We start from the raw sequence: 10,202 nt of genomic DNA, 5'->3' as shown, positions 1-10,202 counted from the left end.
TATCCGTAATTCGAGGATCTTAACGGCATATTTCTCCAACGTAAAATGATATGCAACTCCTTGATGTATTTGATTATCAGGAAACACGTAGCAGCACTCCGTTTGGATCTTGAATATTGCTAGAAATTTGAGCAAGACATATTTGACATATATTTGATCTCTTAATGAATATTCCAAGAGTTTTATGAAATTTTGGAGATCATATATTTGATCTTTTTGTGCATATTCAGAGAATTTATGGAACTTTTGAGATCCTCTTTGAAGGACATATGTAGCCTTATTTATAGGAATGAATTAGGTTTGAGTGGAGTAGTCACTGAGTAACCCTAATAGACTCCTAATATTTCAAGAATTGTTTTGAATTTAGGATTTATTTTGATCCGTAAAGTACGGTTTTATAAAACAATTAGTATAATTATAAATATAAAAGATCAAGAAAGATGAATTACTATATAATTTGATCACTTGGCAAAAGATAAATGGCTAAATTTTGGTCCCACTAATAGTCAACTCACCTGTCCGAAAATGACATTCCTCCTTTCTTTTCCTAATTTTTTTTGCTTTGGATGCTTCGAAATGTGTCTTTGGCCGGTTATGGCCGCTCTAATATAATCTTTGATTATAACTAGAAAGAAAAATAAAAAAAATAAAACTTCTAGCTCTACAGATATCAATTTCTTCTTTTTCTTGAAAAACAAAAACCCCACAAAAACACACACACACACACAAAAACCAAAACAGGTTCAAAGTCTCACCTTTATTGAGTACATTTTCCAACAATTTTCAGTTTCATTGAATCTCAAGATACTATTTTTTAAAATTTTTTATAAAAAGAATTCCCTGTTGGAAGAACCCCACCATAAGAAAACTCCAAAAAACAGATTGAAAATCTCTGCTTTTAGATCTTTTCAACAGTTTTCACTTTCACTTTCATCACAAAAATACTGAAAAAGGAAGAGGAGAATTCAAGAAGAAGAGAAAAAAATGTCATTTATTTTAGGGGTTGTGATTGGTATTACATTTGGACTTGCTATAATTGTTGCCTTTGTTAAATCAGAAAATGCAAGATCTAAATATCGTACTGAACTGGTAAGTCAACTATAGTCTTTTTGCTATTTTTACTTCAAAGTTTGGATTTTTATTTATTTTTCATTTCTGGGGTTTATTTTTTGTATTTATGTTTTTTTTTTTGGTTGAATTGTAAAGGCGAGTGGAATTGCTGCATTTGCTAGAATGACAGTGGAGGATTCAAGAAAGATCTTTACACCAGAACAATATCCTTCTTGGGTTGTTTTCTCCAATCAGCAAAAGGTGAAATCTTTAGCTTCTCTTTAAGGTGTGTTTGGTAGGACGAAGGTCATTTTTTGAAAAAAAAATTATTTGAAAATTGATAATAATATGCAAATCGGATAGTGTTTCGGTGAAAATTCATGAGTAGTAAAGAGATATTAATGCTTAAGTGTCTGTTTGGATAGTTGTTACTTGTCATTTCATAATGTATGTACTGTATTGTATTGTACCGTATTGTTTTGTGAATACAACAATTTGGATAGATTGATAATAACGAAAGTCAATTTTCTGGAAAAAAACAGTTACTGAAGATTGATAATAAGAACTATTAGCAAATTGGATTGTGTTTTGGTGAAAAATTTTGAGTAGTAAAGATTGATAATAATGCTTAGGTGTCGGTTAATGGAGAGATATGAAGTTAAGAGTTGAGATAATCAGCAAAAGGTGAAGTCTTTACCGTTTCTTTAGGGTATTTTTGGTATGATGGAAGTTAACTTTCAGAAATTCGGAAAATTACTCATTTTCTAGAAAATGGTTTTTCCGGACCCCATTTGTGGGATCACATTGTGTTTGTTGTTTTCGCGTTTGGTTGGAGAGCAGAAAAATATTTTCGGGGAAAAAAACATTTTTGAAGCTTGAATCAGCAAATTGGATAGTGCTTTGATGAAAATATTTGAGTAGTAAAGATTGATAATAATATGTAGTCACGTGGATGTTGAGATAGTTGTTTCCCCTTTTTGGTGGAACAATTTTTTTTTTTGGCAACCAAACATAAAAAATTAAGTTCTTATTATCTTGAAAAAAATTGGGAGAACATTTTCCATCATACCAAACTCACCATTAATATCCCTTTCTGTTTTTTGTGGCACATAGTGACCATAAGATCATTGAGATTCAATTCGTGCATTGTGATCCGAATTGTTTTATTTGGCTACTAACTGTCCCTTTGTGGACTATGTTTAATGTCTATCTTTAATACATGTGATTTAGTTTGTTGAGTAGAAAAGAAGTGACCTTTTCGATTTTTCACTTTTGTTCTTACAGTTGAAGTGGCTTAATTCTCATCTTGAAAAGATTTGGCCGTATGTGGATGAGGTTAGGTTCAATGTCTTATACATATTTTATTTTTCCACTCTATCGGGATTCTGCGATTTCTAATTTCTGATTGTTTTGGACTTATTTGTTGCTAATTGAGTTGGTGTGGTTATATGGTAATTCAGGCAGCATCAGAACTGGTAAAGTCTAGTGTGGAGCCAGTTTTGGAACAATATAGGCCTGTGATTTTGGCGTCGTTAAAATTTTCAAAGTTCACTCTTGGTACAGTTGCTCCTCAATTCACAGGTTAGATGTTGGCTGTCATAACATGCCTCAAGTGTCTCAACTCATTCCAGCGTTTTAGCTTTATCTATTTGTGTGTATATGTGTGTGGTTGGTAATTACTTATTCGTTCAATTTTACTGAACTCTGCAATTGGATGTGTAGATTGAGTGTCTGTTGATTGCCATTTGCTAGATGATATACATGTAATCATTTACTAAGAGTTATAAACACTATAAATTGGTCATGATATAGGAGAAGAGACGAAGAATGTATGTTATGCAATCCCTTGTTCCAAAACATTTGTCCTCGTTCCTTTTGTTTTGCTTAAACTAGATTTTACTTACTCTTACCTGATTCGTTTTTTTTATCTACCTTTTTTATTTGTCCAAAAGTTTTGATCGCGTCCTTAGTTTCTTTAACTATTCAAAGGTCTTGCATATTGTACTACCAAAAAGTTTTAGGAGTCACCTATACTGTTATACATATGAGCGAACTTATCAGTCCTCTAGTTCTTTTTCGTGTGCTTATTTGAAGCCGCATAACATTTCCCTGCTATTTCTAACCTCTTTGAGAAGTCAAAATGTGGCAAATAAGTTGAGATTAGCAGGGGATAAAAGACATATGAACCTCATAGAGCTATTGTGGTGACGTTGCCTCTAGTGTCAGTTTATTCCTTAATAAAAGAAACTGCTTGCCAGGATAAATCACATGATATTTTACAAATGCTTGATCTCATATTGATGTTTCATTGCAGGGATTTCTATTATTGAAGATGGAAGTGAGGGTATTACCATGGAATTAGAGATGCAATGGGATGGGAACCCAAGCATAATACTCGATATCAAGACTTATGTTGGTGTAGCATTACCAGTGCAGGTAACTATTTGCACCTCAGAGCTATGCCGCATACTTTAACTGCTCCACATGATATGGTCCTAATTTCTGCTGAGATGCAAATTTTATTGTTTTTCTCCGCGAATTACTCAAATTGAAGGACACATTGGAATTGGTTGATGGAGCAAACAATTGTTTTAGCTTAAGTAGTCTGTATTTATGCCTTACACTTGCAGGTTATCCCATATGATTTGCATGGACATGCTCATGCTTATGTGTTTTTTACTTGGACTGACCACGGCATGAAATGTTAATGTCATTATATTCCCTGCAATACTTCCTTAATATTGATCTAAATGAGTTGCTCGCTTTAAGAGTGAAGAAAGAAGATACTAGTAATATATACATCTTACTGTTTTGTTTCATTTTCCCTTCGTGAATACTTCTTTTCCCCAAAAATATCAAGTAACTTCATGAAAGCTGGATCCTTTTGTCCGATATCGACCACTTTTTTCTGCCAGTGTAATATGCCAACTCAATTTGTTATAGCTACTAGCTACAGAAGCAACTATGGTATTATCTTGATGTAATTTGTTGTCTTTTTAATTTGTCCACGTGCGCCATGTTAAGAGCTTTGATGTAACTTCAAATATGTGTTGTCTCATTGTTCTGTTTTGCTGTCAAGGCACTAAAGAGTCTTCTCAACTATCTGTGTAAACCTTCTCCTACTCTTGTATTTTGCAATGAATATTTTCTTGTATATTCTACTTTTTCCATGACTCTGTCTTGGAAAAATAGTCATTCCTTTTTCCGACTACTTGTCCCTTTTAACGCTGTCACGAATTTATCCATGCAAGTTTCTATTTTAGTTCCTGAAATATTTGTATCATGCTATGTTCTAACTTTTATGAAAATGATTTTAACTTTGTGTTTATTGATCTGTTTTCATTTAGGTGAAAAACATTGGATTTACTGGTATTTTTAGGCTGATCTTCAGGCCACTTGTTGATGAGTTTCCTTGCTTTGGAGCTGTATGTTACTCTCTGAGGCAGAAGGTGTTGTATAAACTTCAACCTTTTTTTATCTTTCATTTGCATGTGTATCACTTTGTGCACATATACTATGTTGCTTGGACTCTCCAAAAATATTGCCGGGTGCATGTCGGATCCTCCAAAAGTAGTGTATTTTTGGAGGATCTAACACGGGTGCGGCATTATTTTGGAGAGTCTGCGCAACATAGCTCATATATGCACAAAAATCAACTTAAGCATGTTATTGATACTTATCCTTAAACAATTTAAGCATGGTGTTGATACTTAAAATAAAAAAATTTAAGCATGTTATTTACACAATCCCGAATTAATACTAAGGCCTTTTCTTTTATTTTGAATTGAAAATAGATTCCGAGTGATTGAGTATTAACTCGGTCAACAATTCAAGGATTTGTCACATGTCTATTTAAATTTGGATGTTGATATTCAAGATAATTCAAGTATGTATCTTGCTACACAGCATTCCGATATGCATCTTATGTGTGTACACCAAAGGCGGTCAGGATTTACATTCAGTGGGTGCTGATCATTGCACCCACTACTCTTTTGTGGCAACGGGTGTGAACTTAATATAAATATACATTCGTAAAAAATTTCTCAACTACTTATATAATTCAAGCAAGACCAGAGGGAGCAGGCGCACCTACTATCTTAGTTCTACATTGCCCGTGTCTGTGCAAATGGCACTTACTCTCACCGGGAAAAGACTACCCACGTGCATATCTCACACCTAAACTCTAAAGGAAAAATGACAAATAAATTTCTTTGCTTGCAGAAAAAGCTGGATTTTACGCTTAAAGTAGTTGGTGGTGACATGACAGCAATTCCTGGCCTTTCTGATGCAATTGAGGTTTGGTCAAACTTTACCACTTAAATCTGTTTCTCATGTTTCTGTGGTAAACATTCTATATTGTCATGCACTTGCCTAGAACTTCTGTATTTCAATATGGATAACGGTATTTACTTGAAATGCCGAACAGAAGTAGCTATAATACATTCACGAGAGTAAAAGAGTGTTGCGTGAAAAATTTCAAATAACAGTTCTTTTGTTTCTTGGTGCATTCTCTGAGACTATACTAATTTTGAGAAAAGAGAGGAACAACGGATTTGCTGCTTTGAGTTGTTTGCATAAACTTGAACTTTATTATGCAATCAATAAACGAAATTCTTAACAAATGTTTGTTATGATTTACTACATTCTAGATGTGCTAAAATGAATTTTATTTCTCCAGGGAACCATCCGGGACGCTATTGAAGACTCTATCACATGGCCGGTTCGAAAAGTTATTCCCATTTTACCTGGGGATTATAGGTATTGATATTAGTAATGGATTCTTTGAACCATCTTGGTTTCACCGAGCCAGTTTATCTTTGGGCTTCCCCGATCTTGATCCAGTCGAACACATTTAACTTCTCATTGAACCTCAGAAGGACCTTTCCAAATATAAAATTTCCAAAGACAGAATTTTGGATTATGTTTTGGAGAGTGGTTCCTTCAACTTATGTCAGACTTCCGTCCATTTTGCATTGAGCTAGAAAAGTCAAAATGTTATCTCATGCAATTTTGTAACTATCTCATGTTTTGATTGGAGCTGTAAAATCCTTATTGACATTCTATTTTCTCGTACCAGTGACCTTGAACTGAAGCCTACTGGAGTATTGGAGGTGAAACTTATTCAAGCAAAGGAGTTAACAAATAAAGACCTCATTGGAAAATCTGACCCTTTCGCTGTATTATACGTACGCCCTATACGAGATAGAATGAAGAAGAGCAAAATAATTGTAAGTTATTCATCCTTTTCCCTGGAAAAGTTTCTTTAATTTATTGATAAAAGTTAGGATTAAAGTAAATAATGTTCTTTTTCAGAACAACGATTTGAACCCAATCTGGAATGAGCATTTTGAGTTCGTAGTTGAAGATCCGCTGACACAACACTTGGTGGTAAAAATCTACGACGATGAAGGTCTTCAGTCAGCTGAACTACTTGGATGTGCTCATATCCGTTTGAATGAGCTTGAGCCTGGTAAAGTAAAGGATATTTGGTTAAAGTTGGTGAAAGATTTGGAGATTCAGAGAGACCAGAAAAATAGGGGCGAGGTGACGACTGCAACTCCCTTTACTTTCCTTGGCCATGTTTCAATAGATTCTGCAGTAGCTGGAAATACACGTACATAGCACTGGGAAATCTGATGGAAATATATGTGCAAAAAATCCAAATACTGGAAAGCTAGTGATATTTTCAGCAACAACTAAATGAAACAGCATTTACTGTTCAAAATGAGTGGCACTGATGGTGCTGTGAATAATACGAGTTCGTTCCTGCTCATAATATTCTTACTGATATGGTCTCGATTGCCGTTTCTTTAGTCCTATGTAGGAAAATCATAAGCAGTGATTTCCTTTCCCTTATGGTACCAGACCTCATCAAAACTCTCTATATTCTCGATCACCATTTCTTTAGTCCTATGTAGGAAAATATATTTCTCTCTTGATATTTTGAGCAGAACACGTAGAATAGTCTCGGTGCGCTCCGTCTGAACTCTTCTCATTATCTTTGTTTAGGTGCACTTGGAGCTATTGTATTGCCCTATTGGCATGAAGAATGGGTTAACTAATCCTTTTTCTCAGACTGAGACAATGACTTCATTAGAGAGAGTTCTTAAAAATGGGGCAGAAGGAAAAGAAACTAGTCCTAATGGAGGTGAAATCAGCAAAAGAAGGGAAGTAATAGTACGAGGGGTACTTTCTGTTACTGTGATATCAGCTGATGACCTTCCCCCAGCTGATATAGGGGGGAAGGCTGACCCCTACGCCGTGCTGATTATGAAGAAGGCACAAATCAAGAACAAAACCAGGGTATCCTTTCTTATTCTTATTTAATTGTTGACTTCTCAGTAAATAATTTCTTTCCTTTTTTGGTAAGTAGGAATGATATTATTGTCTCTTCTGTTGAGCCGAGAGTCTCCCGGAAATAGCCTCTCTACCCTTCCGGGGTAGGGGTAAGGTCTGCGTAGACGCTACCCTCCCAATACCCCACTAGTGAGATTTTACTAGGTGTGTTGTTGTTGTTGTTTTGGTAAGTAGGAAAAGAAACAGTATGACATGATCCTCATTTTTGGATCTAGATTTCTAACTTTTCCTCCTGTCCTCCATCTAATATTCAGGAGCTGATGTAGAGTTAATAGGTATGGGTTCATCTGAACCCAATAGCTTTGGATTGGACCTTGTATATGTTAAAAAATATACTAGATAAGTACAAATAATAGATTTCGAACCCAGTAAATCAAATGAATCATGGTAGAATCCCGAACTCTAACAACTTATCAAAAAAATAGAAGCCCGAACTCGAACCCATAAGGTTCAAATCCTGGATCTGCCTCTGCTAATATATAGGCAATGGAAACCACAAAGTTCGTATTAGCCGAAGCAAGTCGGGGTCAGCTATCTGAATCTTCACTGTCCATGTCACAACATCTGAGAACATGTAATGTTAATTATCCTTGTTTAGAGTAACTTGCCTTGATACTCTTCATTCATAACTAGATATAATGCTAATTATCACTTACCAAAAAATATATATAACGCTGATTATCTGTTTTCTTTAGGTCGTAAATGAAAGTCTAAATCCAGTTTGGAATCAGACTTTTGACTTTGTTGTTGAGGATGGATTACATGATATGCTAATTGTGGAAGTCTGGGACCATGACACATTTGGAAAGGTAAGAGTATCTGTCCTTTAATAAATTCCATATGTTACCCTATGACTATTGTTGTCCGCTTGTCCTCGTGCCAAATTATCGTTATGGATATCTGTAGTATCTTTCCAAATACCAACTTATGAAAGCCTTTCATTTTCTTCTCTTCGATGGAAGTTTGATATTTCCAGAATGTATCCTAATATTTGGCATAATTCTTCTTCTGATGATCTATTCAACCTCTGATAAAAAAGATATACCTTGGTTATATTTCATCTCTTCGACAAGTTTAGTAATGACCATAGCGGCCCTATTGTTCCGATGGAGAGAAGAACCAATGATTAGCTTTTCAGAAAATTTCCAAACGAACAATTTCATTGTTGTGATGTTTTCTTTAGCTGAAGCAACTCACTATGTGAGCGCTTTGCTAAAACATTGAATTGGTAAAATTGACCCTTTGTTTCTTTGTGGTTTTCTCTTTTTCATTATGGTTTCAATGGTGCTTCGATAAGTAGTCATTAGTTTGTACGATCTCCCTTAGCATGTGAACTGCTTAGAACATTAAGGTTACGGTAAATATAACTGCAAAAGGAGTTCCATGTAGGAAGATATATAAAATCCAATGCGATAAATCAAGATGCAAGATGATATTTCTAAGGGCTCTTTCCTTTTCTTTTTTCTTATGCGTAAACTTTGGAGAGTACCATTTTTGTATCTTATTTCTTGACTGTTATATTGATTCATTTCCAATTCTCACAACTTCTTCACAGGATTTCATGGGAAAATGCATACTGACTTTAACAAGAGTTCTAATGGAAGGTGAATATAAAGACACCTTCGAATTATCCGAGTCTAAATCAGGGAAACTGAACTTGCATCTCAAATGGAACCCACAGCCATTATACAGAGACTCCCAGTGATGAACATCAAACTTCAGTTTTATTCTTGGAAATTTTGTACAGGGAGTAAAGTTTCTTTGATTCCGATATTGATTGGAAAAGACTACGTAGAATCGAATATTTTCTGTACATGAGTTGATTAAAGCAGAAGAGAGATAATGTAAAGTTGTGAAACTTCTAAAGAGAAACTGAAGTTGAAGCTGGACAAGAATAAAAATGAGTAATCTTCCAAGTAGTATACATTAGTTATATTATGTACTGTTAGTGCCTCTACTTTTTATTCTTTGTTATATGACAATATTGCTTTTAACAATTTCAATCTTTCTCAGAACTTACATTTTCTTATATGATAAAGTTTAGCATAAGTTGCTTGACCATAGTCCCTTATTTTACTTTTTGTTCATTACAACAACAACAACAACAACAACCCAGTGTAATCCCACAAGTGGGGTCTGGGGAGGGTAATATGTACGCAGACCTTACCTCTACCCCGAGGGGCAGAGAGGTTGTTTCCAGGAGACCCTCGGCTCAAAGAGGCAACAAGAGACACTATATTAGTACTATCAATAGACTCATAATAGAACAACATAAAGTACCATAAAATCCATAACATAACATAAATACCATAAAAAACAAAGTAACAGCAATATAAGAGATATAGGAAATACGAGAAAGATGTAAGGTATTAATACACAGAAGATAAAGCCCATCATCAGTAGTTGATCAATAGCATCCTAAGACTAATTCCTAACTGGCTAGTCTCACTCTAGTGCGCTGTAAAAAAGACATCACAATTTCCCTAACCTACAACCTTAATGCTCGATCTCCATAATTCCCTGTTTAGGGCCATGTCCTCAGTAACCCTAAGTCGCGCCATATCCTGCCTGGTCACCTCTCCCCAATACTTCTTAGGTCTCCCTCTACCTCTCCTCGTACCCACCACCGCCAGTCGTTCACACCTTCTCACCGGTGCATCAGTGTTCCTCCTCTGAATGTGCCCGAACCATCTGAGTCTTGCTTCCCGCATCTTGTCCTCCATGGGGGCCACACCCACCTTCTCTCGAATATCTTCATTTCTAATCTTATCCTTCCTTGTATGCCCGCACATCCA

The 10,202-nt window shown here is 35.3% G+C and overlaps 1 protein-coding gene across 1 annotated transcript; it reads left to right on the top strand.

The window, feature by feature from the left end:
* Nucleotides 1-634: 634 nt before the first annotated feature.
* LOC104237755 (synaptotagmin-5-like) lies at nt 635-9,438 on the top strand. The gene is made up of 13 exons (XM_009791975.2): nt 635-1,089; nt 1,207-1,311; nt 2,335-2,385; nt 2,511-2,631; nt 3,365-3,486; nt 4,398-4,499; nt 5,272-5,346; nt 5,729-5,808; nt 6,128-6,278; nt 6,364-6,594; nt 7,060-7,353; nt 8,103-8,216; nt 8,963-9,438. Exons 1-13 carry the CDS (start codon nt 985-987, stop codon nt 9,110-9,112), a joined length of 1,701 nt encoding a protein of 566 aa, XP_009790277.1. The 5' UTR covers nt 635-984; the 3' UTR covers nt 9,113-9,438.
* The last annotated feature ends 764 nt before the right edge of the window (nt 9,439-10,202 follow it).

This window comes from Nicotiana sylvestris, chromosome 6 (assembly GCF_000393655.2).
Source record: "Nicotiana sylvestris chromosome 6, ASM39365v2, whole genome shotgun sequence".
Classification (NCBI taxonomy): Eukaryota; Viridiplantae; Streptophyta; class Magnoliopsida; order Solanales; family Solanaceae; genus Nicotiana; species Nicotiana sylvestris.
The sequence above is the reverse complement of the archived record's forward strand: the minus strand, read 5'-3'. Positions and strand labels throughout refer to the sequence as shown.

Coding starts and splice junctions, on each gene's coding strand:
- LOC104237755 (XM_009791975.2), top strand. CDS start 985: ATGTCATTTATTTTAGGGGTTGTGATTGGTATTACATTTGGACTTGCT. Junction 1,312..2,334: donor TTTTCTCCAATCAGCAAAAG/GTGAAATCTTTA, acceptor TTGTTCTTACAG/TTGAAGTGGCTTAATTCTCA. Junction 7,354..8,102: donor AAATCAAGAACAAAACCAGG/GTATCCTTTCTT, acceptor TGTTTTCTTTAG/GTCGTAAATGAAAGTCTAAA.